This window comes from Pteronotus mesoamericanus, unplaced genomic scaffold, assembly GCF_021234165.1.
Source record: "Pteronotus mesoamericanus isolate MK-2021 breed Mesoamerican mustached bat unplaced genomic scaffold, CSHL_Meso_final scaffold_54, whole genome shotgun sequence".
Classification (NCBI taxonomy): Eukaryota; Metazoa; Chordata; class Mammalia; order Chiroptera; family Mormoopidae; genus Pteronotus; species Pteronotus mesoamericanus.
Window position 1 is genome coordinate 17,728,440 of NW_026555321.1, and position 26,665 is coordinate 17,755,104.

The window sequence follows — 26,665 nt, forward strand, 5'->3', positions numbered from 1 at the left end:
GTTTTTTAGTAGCCTAAAAAGATCTACCATGAGACCAAAATGGGTGTTCAACTTACAGCTTGGTTTTTCATCAGAATAATTTGAGGTTTAACCCTTTGCCTGCGATAATTTTAAATATTAAAGCACTCATAAGCATTATAGTCTCTGCCTGCACACATGTTCTTGGCTTAATAAGTGGTCACGACACAGCCGCTGTGACTGGGGACAGGGGCTGTGTGAACGTACTGGCCGTGGTCTGGTTGGAGGATGGCAGAGCGCCAGGGAGAAGAATCTGCTGAGTCACTGCAGGGAATGAGATATCTAGATTGGGTTTAAAGGTCAGTTATTCTGATTATCGCACACTTATCTGTTCACTTTTTTCTCTTCCCTGCCATTCAGCCTTCTGTGACTCCTATTGTAGCTTTGGGTGTGTAACCCAGGGCTGGAGACTGATGGCTCAGAGGTCAGATTTGATCTCAAACATGTTGGTCTACATAACATTGTTTAGAGCCAAAATGTGACAGTTTTGGATGGCATTGAAACAGAATTTAATGACTTCCTTTAAAAAAAATTAAGAATTGGCAACCCTGGCCTGGAGTTCCTAGTTCCGGCTGAGATATAAACTGCCCAGTTTGCCATGGTTTACACTGTTCTCCTTGTCTCCCCAATACTGTATGGACATGGCACTTGACATTTACCGTCACGCCCGCACTGTGACCTTCCTCGTGGTGGAGGAGGCTTGTCTGCAGCCACAGTGCCCCCAGAAACGGGAGAGTGAGAGGGCGCCTGACGGTGACTGTGTTTGAGGAGAAACGGGGGAGAGCGCATTCCTTGGTGCACATGAAGACCGGTCAGTCCTGTTTTATTGAGAACAAAAAGTTTAGATTATATGTTCTGGTCAAAAAAGATCTTCTTTCACTCACTGTGGGCCTTCAGGTTTGCCTCCCTCAGCTGACCCTGTGGCCAGCTGCCTGGGGAGTGACCACAAAACTCTTGGCAGATGTGAGAGTTGTAATGAGCCGAGGACCTCCTGGTACAGCTCAGGGTTTGTGCACCGTTTTTGTTAACGGTGATGTTTGTGTGTGAGTAATCAGGTCAGTGCGACACTGAGCAGGTGGCCTTTGTTATGGTCTTAACGCTGACATCTGTGGCCAGGTGTGTTGTCATCTGAGGTACTTCAGCACGTGGCCTCTTTGCGCCGCCCCCCCGCCCCCACACTTAGGAAAGGTGTGTGCAGGAATTCTCAGTGTCTACTTCTGCGTTAATATGTTTGTTCGACAAGCATTTATTTAAATTTTCTACTTGTTCAGATTTTGGCCCAAGCCCTATTTTATAAGGTGTCAGACAAGTAAGGACTGTTTGAGACAATGAAAGAGTTCTAGAAACAGTTAGCGGTGGTGGTTGCACAACATTGTGTATCTACTTAATGAAACTGAATTGTACACTTAGAAGTGGTTAAAACAGGAAATATTTTGTATATTTCACCACAACAAAAAAAAGTGAAAATAAGTTGGAGATATTTTTTAGGTTTTTTTGTTTTGTTTTGTTTTGTTTTGTTTTACCGAAAAGGGCATGGATAAAGTCTCTGTCTTACAGTTCCTTTATCTCTGCTTCTTCCCTTGGAGTTTTGTCTTTTTCTGAGGATATAGGAATCTGCAGACCAGTCTCTACATGTCATTCTTTCTTTGTTTTCTCTTTTTCATGACTTGTTCCGTTATCTCCCAAGGAAAATCAGAATGGCAATTACAACATGCCCTGCCGAGGCAGTGGCTCTTCACTCCAGTGGCATATTAGAATCACGGGGGAGTTTCCAAAGACCCTTTGCCCCGGACATACCTTATACCAATTAAAGCAGAATTTGTGAGAACTCCCCAAGGGATCCCAAGGTCAGCCAGCCAAGGCTGAGAATGCCTGCTCTGTGGGAAACCCTGTCTGATTCATAGAACACAGGGATTGCTTGTTGGATTGCTCCAGTGCCTAATGTTGGGGCACATCAAAGAAGATTATTCTTTTTTCCCCTAGACCCAATTATTTCAGTCATTGACCTCATGTGATTCGAGGGGTCGCATATGAGAATTATTTTCACACAAGTTAGTTTAAGACTAGAAACACTGACTTGGAGAAGAAATACTATAGAATCAAAACAAACACATAGCCCTGGCCACATAGTTGGAGCATGGTCCCAATGCATCAGGGTTGCCAGTTCAAACCCTGGTTGGGGCACATGCAGGAGTCAACCAGTGAATGCATGAATGGGTGGGACAGCAAATTGATGTTTCTTTCTCTCTTCCTAAAAATAAACACTCACATACAACACCCCCCCGCCCCCCACAGTATACTATGGCTTTTCTTCTTTCATTTTTAAAAATAGATTCTATTTGGGGATAATTTTAGATTTAATGGAAAAGTTACAAAGAAATTATGGAGAATTTACGTATTCCCTTCACTGAGTTTCCCCATCATTAATATTTTACATTGCCATGGAACATTTGTCAAATCTAAGAAATTGACATTGGTTCATTACTATTAACTAAATAGTGGGTTTTATTTGCACTTCATCAGTTTCTCTATTAATCTTCTCTTTCAGTTCCTGGATGCAAAACAGGGTACCACATTGCGTTAATTGTCATGTCATGATGGCTTTTTAAAATTTGATGGGCTCCGGTGTCTCAGCTGCTTCTCTGGTGTCTGAAGCAGTCAGGACTACTATGTTTTTGTGCTTTGTTAACACTACATTGCTACTCTCTAAGCCACCAATTTTCAACCTTTTCCATGGCACACAGAACCTAATTACTAAAATTTGAGGGGAGGGGTTTATAAGATAGATAAATAATAATGAAAAATACAGTAAAAAAAATTCTGCAGCACACCAAAAAATATATTTTTGCTGGTCTGACAAAAAAAAAAAAACCAAACAGGTGTTATTTTGATTCATTCACACCGAATGGGTATGGTGTTGGCTGTTGTCATTTTTTTATTTGACAGTCTATGGGAAAAGGGGTCAGTGCCCTGACTAAATAGTCAGGTATCACATGTTTTAAAAATTCTCGCAGCGCACCAGTGGGCCAGGACAAACACAGCTGAAAGTTGCTACTTGGAGTATTTGAATTCATTTTGTCATAACTCATTCTTGGCTTTCAGGACATCGTGCTTCTGCTCAGTAATATCCTTTTATTCGCTCTTCCTTTCAGAAAATCCCTTTGGAATGGCTGGAAGTAAACCCCTCTCAACTCTCCAAAGCTGTGTACAAGTGAGGGCCACAAGATACGAGATGAGTCAGAACTCTTTTTAGTTAATTTTTTCCCAGGCGGTTTCTGAGAAATGACCCAGCAGCATAAAGATGATTTTATTTTTCAAGGAGCCAAACTATTCTGAGCCAGATTCTTGCCCTCAGGGCTGCTCTCAGGTGTCTGACTGGATCTTGTGTCCTGGGCCTGCACCTGGTCACCCATGGGAGGCCTGTTCTGAGCATGAAGCTGCCATGTTTTCCTCCTCAGCGCCTGCTATTAGTTTTCTGGGCTCTAAAAGAGCATGAAGTTTTTAAGGCAAATTTCCACAAACTCAGTGGCTTAAAACAACATACATTTATCATCCCATAGTTTCGCATATTTGGGCTCTCCGCTTCAGGTCTTGCAGGCTGCATTACAGGTGTTGGCTGGGCCTGCAGTCTCATCAGAGGCTCGACTGGGGAAAGATCTGCTTCCGTGCTCCCTCAGGTGATTGGCAGAATTCAACCCCTTGCAACTCATAGGACTGACATGCCTGTTTCTTGCTCTCTGTTGTCCAGGGGTGCCCATGGTTCCTTGCCAAATGCCCTCTCACAACATGGCAGCTTCTTCAAGGCCAGGAAGGGGAGTCTCTAGCTCCAGTTTTACAGTGTAACGTAACCATGGGAATGACATCCCATCCCCTTTGCTGTTTTCTTCTGAGTGGAAGCAAGTTGCGGGTCCTGCCCCCACTCAGTGGGAAGAATTGTACAAAGGCTTGAACTGCAGGAAGTGGAGGTCACTGGGGGTCCCCTTAGGGTATGTTCATCACAGTAACCACGTACTACCGCCCCCGCCTCTGCAGTGCTGAGGAGCCCAGAAACTCCTTCTAGCAGCCCTACAGGCAGTGCTTTGCTTGCATTTGATGCTGTTTTTCATAGGGTTCACGGCAGGTAGAGGGTTTCTGTGTGACTGTGCCCTCCGCCCAGCACCCTCACAGAGCACTGGCTTCAAAGGCTTGGGCAGCCAGCACCTGTTCTCAGAGGATTTAGGCGTCTTTGCCACCTCCTCTCCCCTCACATACTCTTTGGTGTTACTATCCTTTCATTTCATATTGTGGAGGTAATTCCTAAAGGCAACAGGAGACTTACTGTTTGCTCATTTGTTCCTCCAATATGCATTAGATTTGCTTTTCCAAGAGACCAGAGACCAAGATGTGATTTTTCATGTTTATAATGCTGATTTTTGTTGGTCTTTTGTACTTCTTTCAGTTCAGTTGTAACTGAGATAATTATCTAACAGAATGAACCAGAACTGTCTTTCTTCTTACAGAATTCTCATTCCAGAAGCACAGGTCATGATTAGATCCTGTACTAAAAGTGATCTCTTACAAATTTGGGTGTGAGTTGCTTAAAGACAGACTCTTTTTCCTCATTGTATGTGTGTTTAACCAAGTAAATACAATTTTGACTTATTTTAAATGATTACTATTTTTCAACCCAATCATTTAAAATCTCAATGGGCATTTGTAAATAACCTCATGCAATCTGACATTAGTCTCCATGTGACAGAGCAGCTGGGGTTTCACATCTTAGAACTCTCCCCCCTCCCTTGCCTGTCTTTGTTGTTTGAGACCCCACACAAACATATGACAATATGTCATGACCAAGTCTTCTCTTTCAGAAGTCTGGAATCTTCTGCCTCAGTTCCTCTTAATATGTCTTTTGTTTGGAAGGGTGTGATAAAAATGTAGGGGAAAATGAGAACATGAATCTAGTCTCTGATGAAGTTTTTAAGGCAAGGAGAGTAGGGTGCAGAATTGGCTTATTCTTTTGGAATTAGTTTATCCCAGTTTGAGAAGTTTGGAATCGGTTTATTCTTTTATATTTCAAAAGTATCTGCCTCAGTCTCTACTTCTGAAAGGATATGTTAGAAGGAATAATAAAATCAAAATATGCTATTGATGTTTGCTTACCCAATCACACACCTGGGGAAAAAACCAAATCCTCTTTAAACTTTTGAGTTTCATGTAAATCATACCCAGTGTCTGAAGCAGTCAGGACTACTATGTTTTTGTGCTTTGCTAACATTACATTGCCACTCTCTAAGCCAGCAGTGGCTTAATAGTTGCCATTAATAGAGCCATTAATAGTAGCCATTAATAAGATGGTTTATAGTAGCGTGGATTGCTTCAAATGATATATAAGAATCTTAGAAATTCATTTAAAAATATTATAGCAAATATGCGTGTGAACTTTCAGTGGGATATATGTATCTTAGGAGTTCATTGTGAAAGTGCCCACTTCTTAAGAATTTTCTGGCCACAACTGGTCTCACAGGGGCCGGCCTGGTGGAGCTCCTTGTAAGTGGGCTTCTCATTCTCAGTCCTCAGCCAGTGGAGAGTGGCTGTGTATGTGGTGTGCTCCTGGACAGAGCCCAGGGCCTGGGTCTCTAAGTCCCACTCCCCATAAAGAAAGAGCGTGTTCTGTCGACAATTAACTACAGCCCCACTTCCTGTTGCCTTACACCTCGTGGGCCAAGGAATCACCTTCCATTTCTGGCAGCCATGTGGCGTCCAGGAGTTCCTAGACGTGAGTTAGTGTCATACTGGCACTCCCGAAAGGAACGACCAAAGCGGTGGAATGTCCTTCTGGTGACCACTTGCCTCTGGTTTTCCTGAATGTGCATAACATTGCGTCACATGCATGTTCGTGTGGTTGGAAAGGCAGGGAGCAGCCCCACCCCCTGTGTGGGGCAATGGCAGGAGCATGCTGGACACCTCTGTCCTGACCGGAGGGCTGCAGGTGTTCACCTCAGCCATCCAGTTTGGTTTTTTTTTAACCCTTACCCAAGGACATTTTTTTTCCATTGCTTTTAGAGAGAGAGGGAGAGAAAGAGAGGGAGAGATGTGAAAGAGAAACCTTGACTGGTTGCCTTCTCATATGCACCCTGACTGGGAATCAAACCCACAACCTGGCTGTGAGCCCCGGCTGGGGATCGAACCCCCACCACCTTTTGGTCTACAGGACAGTGGCTCCAGCCAGCTGAGCCACACCAGCCAGAGCCTTAGCCATCCATTATGTTCCCAGAATTTCTACTTTAGTTGCCTTATAGTCTTCCCTAATGCATCTTTAATTTTGATAGATTTTGTCAGATTACTCTCTATAGGGATTGAATGCTTTAAAATTCTTAAATATTTTTAAATTTCCTAAGTGATGAATATATGAATATATTTTCTTCAGAAAGTGGAAAAAAATAGAGCTATAGCTGAAGAGATAGAGCTAATGTATTAAAGATACATTACTGGAATGTGTGCATGTTGTTGTTGTTGAATGTAAGAGCCATACTGTGCCCTTCATTCTAAAATGATGCCTTTTATGTGATGACTTGTCTGGGAGATCTTTCTGTGATGTAGATCTCTCTCTATTATTTGAGTTGTTTACCATAAATTATTTTTCAGCAGTGCATTTTTGGCATTTACTTTCAGGAAATAATTTAGGGTCTTAGTAATCACCTACACTTTTTCTATATTGTGAAAAATTATAATCTTTATGTATGTGTTTTTTCCTCTCTCTTCAGATCTCAGAAAACTGATCTTCACAATGAAGGCTACACCTTGGAATTAGATTGCTGTTCCTCCTTACTTCACCTGACAGACCAAAAAATCATCCCAGAGTTCATTAAGAAGGTGAGCCCTGCAGTCAGGATAGAGTTGCAAAGGTTCTCTCCCCTGAGAGATCAGGCTGGGGGCTGGCTCCGTAGGGCAGGTCAGCTGAACTCTGTGGCCTGGGCTGGAGCCAGCGCCTCTCCTGACCTGGGCTCACCCCACAGGGACGCAGCCCCTCTCACACGTTGCTCAGGCCGAAGCGACTCTGAAACAGTGCCACTCTCTTTCTCCCAGGCTGGGAGGGCCCTGGACCCTGCCTTTTAGGGCTGGAGTGACATTAACAGCTGACAGGCCCGCAGCCCCGCCGCTGTGACTCCCCTCAAATCCTCAAGGTGGTGTGAACCCCCCCCCGCCCCCGATCCCACCTTCCACCAGTCCTGGGGGTCTCCGTTGCCACCAGTCCCCTTCCTTTCTTGGGGTGGGAGCGCGCCAGAGTCCTGCGGCAGCTGCGGCCGCTGGCACACGGTTGAATCAGGGAATCCCCTAGTCCCAGGGGATTCCTTCTCTGCCCAGAAATGGGTCTGGTTTTGAACTCTTCATGCCATGTGAGGTTTCCGTCTCACTACAGGGCACATTTGATGATGGCACTTACTGTAAAAGGGTGCCCTTGCCCAAATGGGGCTCAGTTCGTTGCTTCATGCTTCTCTTGTTCTCCCTCGCCCAGTCTTCCGCAAGAATTGACAATAGCCCACCCTGCAGAGGTGATTTGAGACCCAGTCAGTCAACTAGTGAATTCGTTAATCACTGTGTTGGCTGTTTCTAACTTTGGGCCAGAAATAGTCCTAGGTGCTTGGCTACAGAGGACAAAGTAGGCATGGTCCCTGTCCTACTGTCCTCCTAATAGGCAGGCAGACCCTGAAGGGGTGTGGTGAGCTTTACCAGGAGGGAAGCAGGGGGCCGAGGACCCAGCAACATGGTGTGAGCGGGGCCCTGGGGAGGTGCCTGGAGCTGAGACAAAAGGGTGAGGAGGGGTTACCTGGTGACTGGGCAGGGCAGGTGGGGGAGCCCTCCAGACAGAGGAAGCAGCAAGTGGGAGGGCCTGAGGCAGGAGGGAGCCAGGGGAGTCAGAAGTCAGGGGGCCTTTGGGAAAGAAAGGGAATGTGTGTTGTGGGGAGACGGGGCCAGGATTCGGCTGTAAAAGCAGTGGGAGGCTGTGGAGAGGAATTTTGCAGCAGAGTGAAATAATTAGATTGTCCTTTTAAACACTCAATGATTGTCTTTTTGTTGTTCCTTCCTGCCTCCCTCCTTGCAACATTTATTGACAATTCAGTGTTTACAAGGCCCTGGGAATAAACCACTCATGTGTGGTGGGGGCCAAGGCTGTAGACTGGGAATCGGATGATCTCTTTGGTCAAAAGTTCTGGTAATTTTACTAGGACGGTGGACACTCTACTCTGGTGAAATTCAGATTATTACAAACTGGGGGGAAAGCAGTTTTTATTCACACATGCATAAGCCTGAGAACACGAGCGTTCATGTCATTCAAATAGATGTCTGTTTAAATAGGGCCATCTTCTCTTGATTGCTGCAAATAGTGTTCTAATAAACTTGAGTAGGGACACATGAGAGGTGGAATTTATGCCATGGTCTGCGTACTGGGGGAAAAATAGTTTTAGAAGTGGTTTTGTAATTAAGACTCGGATGCTTGGAATATTTGAGGGTACATGGGTAAGAGGGGGGCATGAGGCTCTGGCCATACTATCAAATATGTTCCTTTAAAAACATGTGATTTAGTGCTTTGGTCTTAATTAACCAAACCTGATCATTGCGTGGCTGACCCATTGCATGTTACCCATATCAGGTCTTAAGGAGACAGCATCCTGATTAGCAGGCCCTCAGATGCTGTGTACCTGTGGTGTCGGAAGGGTAGACAGACATCTGTCCACAGAGAAAGAGAGAACATTAGAGTTACGGTTTATATATCCAGAAGGACAAGCCAGTTTCTATTTAAAAATTTTATCCCACCATTCTTTTCCCCCACACTAATTGTGTGTTTGTGTATGTCAGATTCTGATGGTTTATTCCATAATTAGTTAAATCAGTCATTGACACCTGCTCACTCTGTTTGTTTTTAACATTTTAAAAATTAAACACTGTCAACTTTTAAAATTGATTTGAGAGAGAGAGAGAGAGAGAGAGAGAGAGAAACATTGATTTGTTGTTTCACTTATTCATTCATTGGTTGATTCTTGTATGTTCCCTGACTGGGGATCAAACCCACAAACCCACAACCTTGGCATACTGGGATGATGCTCTAACCAACTGAGCAACCAGGCCAGGACCAAACATTATACACTTTAAAGCTCACTGTGTCATCCTGCACCTGCTGTACACGTGATTTTCCAGTAAAAACTATTGGGTCCAGATAGACTAGACAACTTGCCTACCAGGGCAGCCCTGAGATTTCTCATCCAGAGTTTGTCTCCAGATGTGTGTGCCAGAGTCTGTCGCCTCTGTTCCTCTCCGTAGAGAGGTGGTTCATGGCCATGGTCATCAGGGAGGAAGTGCAGTTTCCCGCCTTGGACCTGCTGGATTTGCTGGACCCGTAAGTCTCCAGCATTTCTGGACTGTCAGTGCCGGCTGTGACGTTAGGTTCTAGGCCTGTGGCCGTGACAACCAGCAGAAGACAGACAAATGGATGGAACTGGGCCCCCTTTCCTCTGCTCCTGTTTTCTATTGTTGGACAGGATTTCTGGAGAAAACACCACTTCAGCGTTCAGAGCAAAGGGGAGCCGAAAGCCCCTCTGCAGGGGCAGCAGCTGTTGCAGCTGATGGCAGAATTTTACACATTGTAAATTTTTCTGTCATCACACAGGTAGAAGACCACAGGAGCTTCCTGGGAAGAGATATACTAAGAACCATTTGTGTTTTTTTCAGTGAATACTTGATGAATAGCTTGGACCCCATGTATATATATAGTGGTGGCACTTGTTAATTGCCATTCACTTAGGCCAAGATGAAGCTGTGTCACTGGCGGCCACAGCTTGCAGTCATTACTTTTTATCTGGGTCATTATTTTGTGTGAAATAATGGCTCCTGTTTCTATGACAAGTACATCTGTCTTACGATGAGTTGGTAATTAACTCATTTTGTCATTGTACCATCATGGAGGATAAGCTTATGTTCTTCTCTGCATAGTAGAATTAAACTCAAAGTGATTAGGATTTTTTTTCTTAAGAACAATGCCCCAGTATTATTTTTCCACCAAATGTTTTAAATTAGAACCTTTGGATAGAGAACATGGATAGAAGGAGGGTAAGGCAATTTCATTCTTTTCCACAATTAGGAAAAATAAAGTCGTTTGTATCTGTGTCATGTAAAATTAGCTGAAGATGCCATAATTTACAGCCGCTCTCCATCACGATTTTTGCAGGCGATGAAGAGAGATGTAAAAGATGCTCTGCTTCCCTTCACTATGGTCTAAGGACTTCTCTGTGCACTTTGGCTGCTCAAATTAAATCTGGGCTACTGCATTCTGTTTTCCCCTCTTGTATCCTGCTGTTTTCCTTCCAACCAGCCCTTTATGTAAATTATTTATTGTGGACCACAGAACATTTGAAATTCAGATTTATGGGCAAACTTGGAGAGACCGTGTTTTCCAAGTCCTAGAACCAAGTGCTCTAGGGATGAAGAGCTGCGAGGCTGTGGGGGCACCACTGTGCCGTCTCTGTTCCCCGGAGGCAGAGGTGCAGCCGTCAGGTACTTGTGGAGCCTGGCTCGCTTGGCTGGTGGGTTTGTGGGGCCCCCTGGAATTTCCTGTTCTTCAGCGTTCCCAGAGGATTGTAAAGGAGACAGTGATATGGAAGAAAGAGCCTCCAGGTTCATCTTCAAATTACACTCTTTGGAGCATCTTGGGAAAGTGGTTATGTGTTTGGAAAGCACTTTAAAGTTTTCAGTCATTGCGCACATTTTCTGGTTTGTGCTTTGCAATAATTCCATTCAAAAGGCTGTCTTGGCAGTGGAATCGCCCTTCTAGACAGGTGGAAACTAAGCTCAGAGGAGACGAGGGCTTTGCCCAGGGGCGGGGCAGCTAAATGGTGGAGCCTGGGCTGGTCCTTCCACGGCGGAAGCACCAGTGGGTAGTACTTGGGCGGCACTGGACTTGGGCGGAGCCAGAAGGTTCTGTGGCTGGCCGGCCAGGGGAAGGTCTTGGAGAGATGCGGTACAGAATGAGGGCTCTGAAAAAAGGAGGGATAGACTGTTGTGGAGATGGAAGGACGAGGTGGACCGTGCTGTTCCTGGGTGGACAGGAGCATGAGATGAAGGTTCAAGGCTGAGAAAGAGGCAAGTCCTGTGCGGTTGGAGTGTAAGATGGACAAAAGGAGGGGGAAGGCTGTTCTGGGCAGGGTTTTATTGATTCCATGAAACAAGTGCCCTGCTCAAGCCAGCTTAGGTGAATCAGGCAGGAAATGGCTTGGAGCCCTAGAATTTCCCTGGGGCAGCAGTACAGAAAAGCCAAAAGACAGATAAATGAATCAATAAAGATTGATCTCTCTGGCTACATTATATACGGCTGGCGCATAGGTATGTATCTATAGGTTTATTTGAATTGTAAATGGGATTTTATACCGCATGGGGACTCCCACGCGGTGCCAGGCCGACCCTGTGCGTAAGGCCTCTACATGTACTGTAGTCTTAACCCTCATCTCACCCCTCTGAAGACTTATTTCCCTTTTGCAGGTAAACAGACTGAGGCACAGGGGAGCTATGCAGTTTGTCCCCAGTTACACCTGGGCAAAGCACAACTGGGAATTGAATGCAGCCTGCCCGACCCAGAGGCCACATTTGTGACCAATGGGCCATGCGGTCTCTTCCACATAGTTCTCAAAGGCTGAGAGCGGGGTGTCCGAGCCAGAAGGCTGCGCTGAACAAGGACACAGATGGGTGCAACTGTGTCTGGTATGTGGGGACAGATTTGGAGCATCTCGCCTCAGTAGAGACTGGGGCACTCGGTCTCACTGTTTACGGAAGAAGGTTGCACTCCCTGCCATTGTCCAGGCCAGGTGGGGGCCTTGGCCCTCAGCTCTGGGCTCTGTCCCTTAGATTCATTCTCTTTTATGATGGAGGGGTGGCACTGACCTGCGCGATCTACTTAGAACTAGGTTTATTTTATTTCACACTGGACCACAGAGCCTTTAGAATGAAGACAGTTTAGGGGACCCCTGCCTTGTCCTTTGGGGGGGGGGTCCCAGTGTATCTTCAGAAACTCAGAGTCCTGCTTAAACTAGATGCATTGCCCTTTGGAACCAAGTGATTTTGCTTATACCTTGACCTCTAAAGAAAGGAACCTGACAGATTTTAAAAATCTCATTGGCTTGCCCTGGCATGTGGCTCAGTTGATTGGAGTATTGTCCCGTGCACCAGAAAGTTGCAGGTTCAATTCCCGGTCAGTTTGCATACAGGAGGCAACTGATCTATGTTTCTTACGTTGGTGTGTCTCTGTCTCTCTCCGTCTCTCTCTCTCAAATCAATAAAACTATACCTTCGAGTGAGGATTTAAAAAAAAAAATCTCATTGGCTCCTTTTAATGAAGAAAAGATCCCCAACTCCCAGGATTATGGAACTTTGCCTGTAGTATATGAATGACTTATCAGTTATTTGATTGATTGTTGAGTATTCAGAACCTTGTTTCTATGAGTGCAGTGCAGAGAATCTAATTTAATTAGTGCAAATACAGAGTGAAAGGAAAATTATGTTTAAAAGGCGTCCCTTTCCTTGCTGCACCCCCATCTCCTCCCAAACCAAGAGAATCATGACATTTTTAAAAGGCAGATCTGAGTAGGGGGAGGCAAAATGGTGTGTGATTCTAGCCACAAGCATGCCCTCCGTGTGGAAGAGCATGAGCTGGGGGCTGCGCAAAGAGGCTGAGGGTGAGAAGTGAGGCATTGTTGCGGGATGTGGTGTCCTGTTCACTGTTGTGTCTCTAGAACGTAATAGACACTTGTGCGTGAACACATTAAAAGAGAAGTGCAGAGGGAGAATCATTAGGACTTTGTGTCCTAGAAGGGGAGAGAGAAACCTAGGATGACACTCGGGTGACTGACATGTGAGGTGTGGTCCCTCGTGAGGATGGGGAGGGAACACAGTGTGAGGAGCCATTTGGAGCAGAGCAGTAATGAGATTGGTGAGGGACTTGTTGAGACGCAGGGAACAGTGGGACACTCGAGGGAACATTCCAGAAGGCAGTTGTGTTGTTGGGCTGGAGCTCAGGAGGAGACTAAGAATGGAGATGTGGTTGTCTGAGGTGCAGGCTCAGAGGCCCACAGGGGTCGGCGGGTAACGATGGCGAGGATGTGGTTCAGGTGGTCTCCTGGGTGGCACATGCCTTTCTCCAAGGGGACAGCCACTACTTACCATCAGCTCATTGTTGTCTGGTAGGAGAAATACGGACCCAATAGCACAAGAACTTCTATTGTTGTTTGGTTGACTAGTTGGCTTCCTTTGTTTTAGAGATGTTGGTAATGTTTTTATTTTCTTATTGTGAAGTCTCTTGGTTTTTCAGTGTAAACAGATAGATCCTTTAAAAAACCGCAAGGTCTCAAATTATCTGTGGTGAAGGACCAAGTTTTGTTTGTTTTGTTTTCCAGTCCATTAAGGAGTGATACTTTTGTAAAATATGATAAAAATATGACAGCCATGTTGAGGAGCTAGGAAAGTGCCTAAGTGCTTACTTTCACTTTTTGTACCTGTCTCGTCCTGGACTGGTAACAAAACATTTGTGGACTGAGGACTGCACTTTGAGGAGCCTCTGGTGAGCTGGCAAAGCCACGGGACAGAATGAACCCGTGATGTGAACTCACTCGTGCCTGCAAAGGGCAGAGAGGAGAGCGCTCTGGCTGGAGCTCTGGAGAGCATCCAGAGAAGGAAAACAAGAAAGAGCTTGTACAGAGCCTGGGGAGAAAGGAGAGAGCATGAATGTTACAGAGTCTGAGGGAAGAGACTGTAAAACAGTATCAAAGCGTTAAAGAGGTCAACTCGAAACCCACTGGGCAGGAGGCCCACTGGTTTGGCCACCGACAAATATTGCAAGAGCAGCTTGCAAGGGGTGGAACAGGCAGAGGCCTCCCTGGATGGATTTAAGAGTAAATAAGTTGAAAAGGAGAGAGAAGGTGTGGTGGCTAAGACAAGAGTACATGTAAAAGAAGTTTTGTTTTAAATAGGAGATCTGAGCATCTTTAAAAGCTGAAAGGTACCAGTAGAGAGGGGAAAGCTAATAGAAGTTAGAAGTGATAAGAGGGTGAGCCCACGCAACTGGCCTGAGCTGTGCACGTGGAACTGGTCACCCTTTCCCTTGAGGCTGGGGGAGCAGGTGCGAGGATGCTTACAGGCTTAGAGTTCACAGTGGGAAGAACAACTGTGGGAGCTGCTGTTTGGAGGTCTCTGTTTTCTTATGAAGTTTCTCTTCCACCCCACTCTCTCTTGATCTTTTGTCCTCTTGCCATTTGCATTGGCCTGAGATCTTCCTGTTCTGTCCAGGGAGGGTAGTTGAAGTGAATTGGAGCCCGAGGCACAGGAAGTGGTCATACACTTGTCTTGATTACTCCCGGCAAACGAGACAAATTCTTGTGCATCCTTTTCTCTCCCTGCATGAATCCAAGACCCAGAAGCTCATTGTAGAAAGTTACGCTTAGGTGGTAGCGTCCTAGGGGAGATGCGGGAGGCGAATAGGTTTATGAACTGGAGCCAGGCAGATCCCCAGGGCTGTTACGGATTGGATGACGGCATGTGGGAGCGAGGGAACCCGGCTGGTTTGGCTTGTGCAGCTGGATGAGTGGGGGCTTCTGCGGAGATGAGAGAGCCTGAGGAACAAGCCATTGTTTCTGTGGCCCTGGAGCTCGGGGCAGAGACCCAGCTGGCAAATGGTCACAGAAACCGTGGTCATGGATGAAATCGCTGAGGAAGGAAGGGAGGGTGAAGAGGAAGGGGACCTCGAACTGAGCTCTGGGGAATTCTAGCATTTACTGTTGTGCAGAGACAAGAGGCAGAAAGTAGCAGTCTAGAGAGGTCCGAGGGAAACTCGGAGGGTGCTGGTGATGGGGGCCGAGGGAGGTGTTTCAGCAGGAGGGACAGTCAACCCTGTTGGTGGCCAAAAATCAGAAATAGCCATTGCTGGTGTGGCCGTGAGTGTAAGGTCTTTGGCGCCTCTGTGGAGGCTATTTTGGTGGCCTCCCCCCTCCTAAGTACATAATTTTGCAAGACCTGATCCAGAATGTCTTTGGGTTAGAATGACAGACTATTGCTCTTTACCCCATAGAACTTGTGTGTTTCTGTGTTATTTGTAGGATGGTTCTGAGTTGTTCTTTTTATGTTTTCACTTTCAAATTTAAGATGTTCTTTTTTTCCATGGGCTTGCTGAACTCTCTTTAATGTCCTCTTTAGTGTAATTTTTTAAGTGACGAAATTTTAATATCTGACTAGGGGATGAGAACTTCCCACGTAAAGCATTGCAATTTGATGTAACTTTTAGCATTCAGAATGCCTATCACATGAAAGGATAATAATAAAAGAACTGGTAGATAAATCAGAAAAAAACAAACCCACGGACTTGGATTCCTAAAAATTGTGTTTATTCAGGCACAGAACAGAGTGCCTGTTGTTGCCTCTGTGGACAGCCTGCGGCTGTTCCTTTGTGGTCTCTGCAGAGAAATTGCCCCAAATCCAAGAGATCAGAAACTATTCTAGAGGCTGGTAGAACAGGAAGAGAAAGAGAAAGTAAAGGGGCGGGAGGTGGCAGACCGGTGCCCATGAATCCTTTGTTCTAGGGAGAAATGAGACCTGGGCGTAGCTCTCTCTTCTCAGGATATGTTTCCACACTCCTGGGTGGCGTTCGGCACCTTGGGAAGCCTGATACCTCCTCCATCCCCTCCTTGTTGGGAGAAGATTGGTGGTGCCCAGGTTCATGTAACTCTACCAGAGGCCAGGTGTTGTTGTTGGCTGTAGACCCACTTGGGCTTTCCTGTGGGCAGGAGACAGATGTCTGCTTCTCCAGGACACAGCTGTGGCCTTGGGCACCCGAGATATACCTTGCTCCCACAGTTGTTGAAATAGGCCCCCGCAAGAGTCTGGCAATGGACAAGGTGGCATAACAACCAGGCGCTGGCCCCTGCTGCCTCTGAGCCATGCTGACAGTGGACAGTACCGGGCCTTTGGCCGAGGGTGAAACCCAAAGGGACGAAGAGCAAGAGTTTCTTCCTTCTAGCCCAGTGCCTCCTGATGTGTGTTCTCCCTGCAGTGCTCCTTGGAGAAAGAGGTTCTATAGTCCAGCGTGTTTGGGAAGCATGCACGTTGTAAACCTGTTGGTGGGGTGGGGGCGGTCAAGATGCTCCTTAGAAGAGTGAAGGCTCTGAAAACGTCTGCAGGAAGAAACCTCCTTACTTAGTTTAATTCAGCATTTCTCAGGTATGATCTAGGAACTTTCCCCTTGCTTCTCCTCCTCCCCAAATACCTATTTATGTCGTGAAGTCAATGAGGAACCCATTGACCAGATACCAGCCATGAACAATTCACAAATCATGGGTATATTGTCAGGGCCAGTCTCCTCTATTTTTACCGTGGGTTCCAGATACCAGCTGTCTGTCTTCAGCTACCGTATTTTGCCATATATAATGTACACTTTTTTGCCCAAATTTTTGAGGGAAAATTAAGGGTGCGCATTATACATGGATATAATGAATGCATGCCATGGGTATAATAATCCTGTGTATAATGCACACAAAATGTGGGTGCACGTTATACACAGCAAAATGTGGTAGACAGAGTTGCCATAGGCTCACATGAATCAAGTACTTTATTGTATTTTCTTGGTTCTGTTAAAACAAATATTTCCACCCAGGCACTTGCTGTAACTGTGTTTTCTAATCCTCACCCAAATCTCTAATGGAGGGGAGATTTGGAGCAGGGCAATTTAAAACTCCCTCCTCTCCTTTGTCACCCAAGAAAAACATGTGCTTGGTGCCTCTGTCATTCTTCTTGCTTCTTTAGTAACAGACATAGCAATCCTCCAACACAGTCAGCAAAAACGAGGTCGTTGGATTTGTTGACGGCTGTGGAATCGCAGATAGCGTTTGCGTGGCTGCCTGGGTCAGTCTCAGCTTAGCTGACCACGGTCTCTCAAAAGACGGATGGGCTTCTTGGACTACCCCTCCCCCAACTTCTTCTGCCATAGTTATTAATCAGAGCTTCAAATATATTGGTTTTTCCAGCTCTGATTTTTTTCATTCTTTTCTCTCTCCTCTATAGTCTCTGATCAAAAGTGACATTTTATTTCTTAACAGCACTAATAGAAATATAATTTGAGCCACCTATGTAATTTTAAGTTTTTAGCCATGTTAAAAAAAGTAAAAACAGAGGTGAAATTAATTTTAGTAATGTATTTAAATTAACCCAATATATCCAAAATGTTACTTTTTCAACATTACTTTTTAGTAATGAAATACTGTACATTTTTCTTATAAACTAAGTCTTTGAAATCTGGTATATAATTTGCACTGGTATCACATCTTAATTCAGGTGCTAAATTTTCAATAGTTAAAGTGGCATATACTATAAAATAAAGTTGTATTTAACAAATTATATGCTTCAATTTTTTAATTTAAATTTGACTTTACATTAATTAAAATTTAAGTAAAATTTAAAAATTCAGCTCCTTAGTTATATGAGCCACATTATGTGCTTGGTAGCCACATGTGGATAGTGGCTACCATCTTGGGCAGCATGGTCTGTAGGATTTATTTATCTAAACAGTTTTCAGTTTGGCATGTTTTCTAAGTTGATAGAAAATATCTGTGATTTGCCCTGGCCTGGTGGCTCAGTTGGAGCATTGTCCTATGCACAAAAGGTTGCAGATTTAAGGCAACCAGTCAATGTTTCTCTCTCACATCAATGTTTCTCTCTCTTCAATTCAATAAGCATATCCTCAGGTGAGGATTAAAAAAATACATATATATATTTGTGATTATGAGTCTTGTCAGCCTCAAGAAACAACGAGCAGTATATAGCTTATGATATATAACCAAAGCAAATTTTTCCCACAAGAAGGTCCAAACAAAGTTTGGGGCCAAAAATTTACCATATAACTTTTTAGGAATATATTTGAAATAACTAAGTTTCTGTTTAAAGCATTATTAATTTAGTAATACATGCATATTTTACATTATCTGGAAAATACATACATTTGGAAATAATGCTTTTATTCCCCATGTTAACATTTCATGAAACCACTATATTCCTACACTCTTCATGCATCTTTGCCTTCACTGTCTTTATCACCAGAATGACTTTTAGGGGAATGTAACAAAGGTTTCAAGCTCATCATATTTACTTTCCTCCAAATTGAATGTAATTTGGTGCTTTTAAAATTAATGAATGATGCTATTGCTAAAAACTCAATCCTAAGTCGTAAGTGCTCATTCATTTATCATTAGGACCGTTGTTATCCAGCTCCTGCGTGAATGAGAAACCTCCCTAATGCAACCACTTGTGCTGCATTGCTCTTTAGAAACAGACAAATCTCATGTTATTAAAGATAACATAAATTAACAGGAAAGTGCGTGAATCCTAAGTGTACAGCCCAGTGAGTTGGTATAAAATGAACGTGCATGGGTAACCGGCACCTATGGCAAGAAATAGAAGGGCTCAAAACCTCTCCTGGGGCCCCTACATCGCTTTCTCCCTCCTCCCCAAAGGCAGCCTCTCACTAATTTCTGACATCAAAGGTTAGCTTCACCTGGCCTTGAACTTCATGTAAGTGGAGTTTTTTAGAAGTGGCATTTTTTGCTCAACACTCTCTGTGAGATTCATTTGTGTCCCAGTAGCTTGTTTATTTTCATTTGTCTATAGAATTCCCGCAGTGCTTTTTAAAAGTAATCTTAATTTAAGAAGTACTAGAATTATTGGGGAGAAACTTTATAAAGTATATGATTGTCTAACAACCATGCTGTACATCTGAAACCAATACAAAATAATATTGAATATCAAATGTAATTTAAAAAAAGATTGCTTACTGCAGCACCCAAAATTTTATTTCATGCTACAGGGATTATTTTAAATTTTTGTTAAACGTGTTCCTCCTTTTAAAAAAATCAAGCCCATCAGATAACTTCAGTAAACATCCCAGACTCCCTTTGAATAATGTGTCTTCTCCGGTAAGCATTTTGCTGTTCAGTATAAAGTGACAGAGTCCTTGTATTTTGAGAGACTTTGTAAAAGTCTCTAAATGTATAAAGTGATTCCCTCTTTCCTGAGCAATAACACTTGGGTGGTAAAACCCCAGGAGACAGCCCGGTTGTATCCAGGAGATTAGTGTGTGATTATTATGGACTCTGAATCAGGTCAGCATGTTGTGGTTCTTGAGTATGGTCTCTCAGCAGGGGAGATAATTTTTGACGGATCTTCTTACCCCACACGTCCACTTGGCTAACTCCTTCATGTCCTTCAAATCTTTGTTCAAGTTCACCTTCTCAGCACACGCACCCACCCTGCCTACCCATTTTTTAATAAACACCTTATTCCCTGCCCCCCCCCCCGGAATTCCCTTTTCCCCATTTCTTTATTATCCGTATTTGTTTTCGCCTCCTAAGAAACTTTACTGTTTTTACTTACTTACTATGTTTATTATTTCCTGTCTCTTTTTTCCATGCTGAGAAGAGTGTAGACCATATAGTAGATGCTCAGTGAATATTTATGGGATGAAGGAGCGGCAGCCCGTGGGGTTCTGGGGCCCGAAGGGGGCGGTCACAACTGTATGGGAACAGATGCTTTCAGAAGTGAACCGGTGAAGATAGTGTAGATGGGCACTCGCACCCTTTCTTCCCCTGTAACTTGCAGAAGCTCTTTTCAGTGTTTGGAAGGTGCTTGAACTTTGTTGAGTAAACCCTCCCTGGATGTGACTTGTGAGGATTATATGCACCCCTTTCTACTTCATGCTTCCCAGCAGACACGTTTACTAATATGGAATTTGCTGTCCTCACCAGGAAAGTTTCTCGAGTGGCATGCATGAATGCACATGCGTATGTATGTATATATATGTATGTGTGCTTTTTAGGAGATGGAACATGTTTGCGTGCTAATTAGGCACTGTCAGGGAACACGTGCGGCAGCTGATGGGCGTGCGGGTTAACAGCATAGGTCGAACCTCCCCATCTGTGTTGTTCAGAGGTGCTGAACATCGCCGCTCAGTGGGACCTCCTTCCTGTCTGCAGAATCTGCCTAGCATCCAGCACAGATAATGAGTGTGGGAATTTGGATTAACCTGGCAGCACGTAGAGGGTAGGGTGTCTCGTGAGAGAAGTGGAGTTTATCCTGGCAGGCAGTTAAGCTGCTGGCTCTATCTTCGCCCCAAACTGGAAGGTTTCACTTTTTCTGCTTGAAATTATCTGCAGTCTTTTCTGAGGGTATTGAGAGCCAGTGTGACAGGATTACAGCCCACAATAAGGTTTTCTCCTTTCCTGCCTTGAGGAGAATTCCCAGGCACAGAGCTGATCACATCAGGATCAGTCAGCAGCCTGGAAGCTGGCGAGGGGGATGGGGTGAGGGGCTGGGTCGGGGGTGGGGAGCCCTTGGACACAATGTACTCAATCACTGAAACTGACTTGCCTCCACAAGGAGAAATCTGGAACTTTAAAAGCCCAATTCCAGAATTTTCTCCTGATTCCAGTAAAAGAAATGTGCTAACTTAATTAATAACTTGGGACTTGGGTAGTCATTTAGGCGGGGCACAAAACCCTTCTGGAATTGTTGCTTTTCTTCCCTGTAAAATGAGGCTTTTGCGCATTGATGATCTCTGATATTCTCTGCTTCTAAGGTCGACCCTGGCTTTTCAATTATTTCTCCCTCATTACCCAGAGGCTTATTTTATTAATTTATTTTATGATTGTGACATGCTGAATTTTACTGCCATAAGCCTTCATTTTATGCATTTTCTGGGCACATCTTAGCATTTCCTGTGCTCTTTATTTGGTAAATCAATGTTTGTTGATTGATAACTATTTTTGTCTTTCCCCTGAAGTAATAATTGTAACAGGGATTCAAGATAAGGGCTATTATTTTTTTACAAGCTTTTGTAAAGGTTAAAAGCAAACGCTGTGGTCTGATACTCCAATGGAAAAAATCTGTGGTGAGGAAAATCTAAACTTAAAATGATTCATTTGTTGGATCACTTCTGATGCCTTAAGTGTCTAAAAGACTGAAAAATACGATAGATGACCATTATGTAAGTTGTTCTGAAATCTATGAGCCTAAGCAGTAAGAGAAAATAGAGTAAACCAAAGTTTCTCCTCTAACTGATGACTTCCCGATCCATAGCTTCACTCTGTCAGCCCTGTCGTGGCACGCCCAGGCGCGGAAAGGTATCTGGGGAGGATGGGTAGTAGGATGTTACTGTTTGTGGTGGCAGGGATCTTATTGGTGGGAGTGGTAGGGGTGTTACGTTGTGTAACTTTAAGGTGTACTACATGAGGATATGATAAAACTACATTGTGAAATGATTACTACATTAAGATTAGTTAACATATCCAGAATCACCACTTTTTGTGGTGAGCATATTAATATCTGCTCTCTTAGCAAATTACAGTTATATAATACATAATACATTCTTGTTAAATACAGTCACCGTGGTGTACATTACACCCCCGAATGTGCTCACCTTCTAACTGGAAGTTTGTATCCTTTGACCACCATCCCCCATGTCCTCTAATTCCTGTCCCTGGTACCCACCATCTTATCCTCTCTTTCAGTGAGTTTGACTTTTTTAGATTCCACATGGAAGTTATATCCTATGGTATTTGTCTCTGTCTGACTTTTTTCCTTTAGCATAATGCCCTCCAGTCCATCCATGTTGTTGCAAGTGGTGGGCTTTCCTTCTTTTTAATGGTTGAATAATACTGCATTGCAGACCTGTACCACATTTTCTTTAGGTAGGGATGGTGTTGGGGGCAGCGACAGGGATGTTACTGGTGAGGCGACAGGGTGTTGCGGCGCAGCAGGCAGTCCGGGAAGCTTCTATACAGAGAGCTCCTTCAGAGAGAAAAAGGTTGGGTTATGGCGGGCACAGGGAGTAGAAGTCAGAAGAAAAATACTGGAAAAGGTGGAAAAACTTTTAGAGAACATACCTAAGTCTATTCCTGGTAGAAATAAAGTTAGTTTTTCATGGAACTCGTCATTATTCAGGTGGTGTAGAAACTTTATTTCACTGACTTCCCATTTTGAATGAGATGCAGTTGTCACTCTGACTTCTGAGGCACTCCCCGGAGGGCAGTGGAAGATTCTCTTTGTGGCACCTTAAGAATAACACAGGTGGATTTTTTCCTAAGCCTCAAGTATAGGGTCCCTGTGACCCTTTCTGACTCTGATGGTTCCAGGGAATGTGGGCATCATTCTTTGTCGCTCCTGAATAGTAAAACATCATCATTAATTCATGTGCTGCATATTTGTAACTTGTCACAAACAAGAACTGAGCCTTCATTTGTTTGCCTACAAGTTTGCTCAGCTGATTAATAATGTAGGACACCCTGCGGGGGCAGGCCTTACCTCAGGGTACCAGCTTCTTCCAGCAGTTTTGGATGCATCATCACAAACCAGAGGCTAATTACTACTTGCTCTTACCTCTTTATTAAAGCATATCCCTAGGGGCCCACTCCTTGAAAGTACTTGTGTTATTCTTGTTTACATTTCTGCATATTTGAGAGTACTGCTAACTGCATCCTTTATAAAGGGTTGCGGATTTTACTTTAAGAAATTACTGCTGTCTGGTATCTTCCCATAGGTATGAATTAGTGAGAATTACTGCATTTTAAAAGGATCACTATTGCTGTGTAACAAACCACCCCAAAATATAGTGGTTTACAACAACAGTCATTTATTCTGCTCACAGATTTATAACTTGGGTAGGACCTGGCAGAGACAGCTGATCCCTGCCGCACATTGGCATCAGCTGGGGTGGCTTGTCAGTGGCTGGGAGATTCACTTTCAAGGTGACACACTCAGGTGGCTGTCTTTGGCCCTCTCTGTGGACTGCTTGGTCTTCCTCCTAACGTGATGGCGGGGTTCTTAGAGCAAACATCTCAAAAGAACAAGGTGGAAGTTCATGGAATTTTTACGACCAGGCCTCAGAAGTCACATATCCTCCTTTTTACTTTACTTATTGGTAGAGGCCCATGGTGGTTCAAATAGAGAGACATAGGCTCCATTCTGGGTGACTTAGTGACAAGCTATTAGCAGACTGCGTAGGGTGAAAATATTGTTATAAACATCTTTGGAAAATACAGTTGGTCTCATACATGAATTCAGAATGTGTTCTGTTCACTCACAGTTCCTTCTACTAGGAGAGGACTTTGAAACATGCAGGGCTAATATGGAATACATAAAAAATAAAAGCAAAGGCAAGAAGTGGAAATAATAAGCTGAGTATTAAAAGAAGGGCTATTGGGCATTGAAAGTAATCTTTAAGTGTAATTCTCAACGGTTGTAAATGCAAAGACCGCCGCCCCCCCACCACCAACAAAAAAAACCCCCACCCTCTTTGTTACTCAAAGAGATCACATATCTTCATGAGATCTGAAACTCACTCAAATCATTTTCATCTTCCAGAAAAACCATCCCAGGGTTCTCCAGGGTATTTACAAAAGAACAATAAAACATTCATTTCTTTGCACATTGTAATGAAAACCATCCCCAAGTACTTAGTTGAACTGCTCTGTTTACCATGGGGGTTTCAGATGCCATTAGGACCGTGTTATATTTTGCTTGGTCTGGAGTCATGGGAATAGAAAAGGTTTTTTTAAACCAAGGGTTAAAACCAGGGTAGCATTGGTCCAACTGCACCATCTCAACATTTTGTTCAAGTGCCTTTCATTATTGTTTTGGAAGTCTATGTAAATCAGGGGATGGTGGGGAAAAAAAAAAGTCACGAATACTGGATGTTAAAGCAGTGTGGTGTGAAGGGAAACATCTGTTCCTGGTTAAAGTTCTTCAAACTTATGTTCTTTTGCCTCAGTCATTTAAATTGTGGTGCTGAGAGTTGAGTTCCATGAAGACTCTAAAACTGGTTTTCCAGAACATTCACCAGGAGCCTTAATAAACCCTTTGGGGTTCTTTGCTCCCAGCTTGTAATTCCAGGGTCACTGGAATTAGCAAAGTATAAAATTGGGGTTGTCAACCTCAGCAGCTCCAGGATTTCTGATTCTAGCTGGGGTTTTTTTTTCCCTTTCTTTGCTTTTCTTTTCTTTTTCTTCTCTTTCTTTTCTTTTCCCTCCCTCCCTCCCTTCTTTCTTTCTTTCGGAAATGTAGTGTCTTATTGTAGGTAATATTTTTATGAAAGAAGGCCCAGTGGGATGCCCAAGTTATGAGATTTTTTTTTACTTAGATAAGAAATACTGATATTAACAAATTATTGTTGCATATTTCCTTTTTTCTGAGGGGATGATTGACCTGGTTTGTTACAAGATGGACTGAAGACCCAAGGACTGCAAATAACTTTATTTTAACCGTGTTGCTTTCTCCAGATGTATGCCTGGACCTGAAACCGCTTAATTTCTCTGGGTCTCAGTTTTCTTCTTTGTTAAGAGGATGCAAGTAGCAAATGATGTGCAGATTTTCAAAATCGCAAATGAGTGTATTTGCAAAACATTACTGGCCCCAAATGGGTTATTTCCTGAAATTATAGACTGGTAGAAATTTCCACTTAGAAGTACCTCAGATTCTGCAAATTTAAACTCCTACCCATTCATTCCTTTATTAAACATTTATTGAGTACTTACTAGGTACCAGGAACTGTTTCATATGCTGAGGATGTAGCAGGGAAGAAAGTAGACAATGTTCCTAACCTCAAGGGGATCTCCTTCAACCGGGAAAGATAAAACATAAGTGAGTTTTAAAATTTGTGGAAATAAGTGATATGTTGAAAATTAAACAAAGAGGTGCATGACCAGGTGACCATTTTCAGACTAGAATTTCAGGGAAGGCCTTCGGTGGGACCCTGGGAACAAGGAGAAAACAGTTATGGGGACATTTAGTGGAATAGCATACCAAACAGAGGTTGCTGCAAGAGCTAAGTTCCCCGGATGGGAACAAAATTGAAGGATAAAGAAAACAAAGGCTCTGAAGGTGAAAGGGAATGAAGAAGGTGTGGAGTAGGACTCCCCAAGGGGGAGGACAAGGTAGCTGCCTAAGGGTGGATGGAAGGGTTGCAGGTCAGTAGGGTGTCTGTCCACTGACGGAAAACCGGGAGCATTCCTTGTGACCCTGAGTGGATGGGATGGATTTGACACTCATGGGAGGGGCGGGGCAGAGAGAGCCCAGGAGGTGATATCAGGAGAGTGATGGAAGAAGTGGATCACATACTGAACAGGGAAGGATGAGGAAAAAACAGTCACTTGTCTATTTTTTAAAGCAGCTTTCACTGCTTGGTCATGTTTACCTCGGGGACCCTGTGTCTCCGTTTGCTTGGACAGTTCTGGCTCAGGCCTGTCCTCACAGCATAATAAATTATTAACAGTTTCACCTTTTGTTGTCGCACGTGTTCTCGTTTGGACGATTTTGGACGATTGGTCACCGATAGCCTAGCACATCAGAGCCCTGTAGCGTATCACCTTCTCGTCAACAGATTGCTTGCTGTCTCTGCTTTTGGTCTCCCATCTCCCTCTCACATCCTTTCCCATGGCAAGGAAGGCTCTTTGTGACCTCTCCCACGAGCTCTGCAGTGAACTCCCGGGCCTCCAGCCACTCTCCTTCCCTCCGGTCTGCTCGCTTCTATCACCACCACCACCTCTCACCTTGATTCATACCACATCCTGTGGACAGATGAATTTCCCTTGGGATAGGCCCGATTATGTCGCTGCTGCTCGGAAACTGTGATGGCATCTCATTGCCTACAGAATAAAATGTCCAGACTCTAAAGATTCAGTGTTCCTCCAGATCTAGTCCTGATATTTCACTGAATAGCATAGAGTATAGGATATGCTATAATGACTATAATATGGTGAGCAGTATAATAGCTAGAAATAGGGACACTGGAACCAGGCTGCTGGGTTTGACTCCTACCTGCCATTGACTGCCAGCTCTGTGACCTTGGGCAAGTTTTGCAACCTTTCTGTGCCTCAGATTTCTAATCTGTAACATAGGGATAAAAAAGGAATACCTACTTATATTGTTATTATAAGAATTAAATGAGTTAATCCACACAAAGCCCTTAAAAACAGTGTTTGGCACATGGATAAAACTCTCAGTAAACTTAAGCTATTGTGATTGTGGATTTTTGTGCAGGCACACTGAAATTTGCTCTTCTCTGCTTAATTACGACACTTTCTTCTTTGCCTTTGCTAGCTGTATGGGAATCCTTCCTTCACATCATTTCTGTATACAGAGATTTCACCTGTGAGTAGGGTTATTTTATCAACCATGGATCTAGGCAGCCACAAAACAGAAAACTGCGAGGTCCAGCACACATTCTGTGACTTTCCCATGATACAATGATGAAAGTCCCTTTAAATGCTTTGCTGACATAATGTTTTGAGGTTTAATTTATCCATTTCCTTTGTGGTGTGTGCACTGGCATTAGTGGAAGCCTGGGGTTCTTGCAGACTTGTGGGCAATGGCAGATTCTCCTAAAAGGTGTTTTCCCTTAGTGCTCCGACCTGGGTGACAGCAGCAGCTCTCTTAGGCTGAGGCCTTTGCTTGTGCTCCAAGGATCCTGATCTGGGCACGGGCAACCACGTACATGCTAAATTCCCCCGATGGGCTTCTGTTGAGAGAGTTTAGGGATTGGAAGGGTCAGTGAAAATCCGCCAGAGGTGACACTCGTCTGCTCTAGCATGTTGAC

General features: G+C 44.0%; 1 protein-coding gene across 1 annotated transcript in view; it reads left to right on the forward strand.

Moving 5' to 3' along the window:
• The window catches only part of RFTN1 (raftlin, lipid raft linker 1), a 182,934-nt gene that overhangs the window by 89,097 nt on the left and 67,172 nt on the right, over positions 1-26,665 (forward strand). The window contains exon 4 of the mRNA XM_054595029.1: positions 6,765-6,873. Coding sequence (XP_054451004.1) covers positions 6,765-6,873 — 109 coding nt within the window. The remainder of the gene's footprint in view (positions 1-6,764; positions 6,874-26,665) is intronic.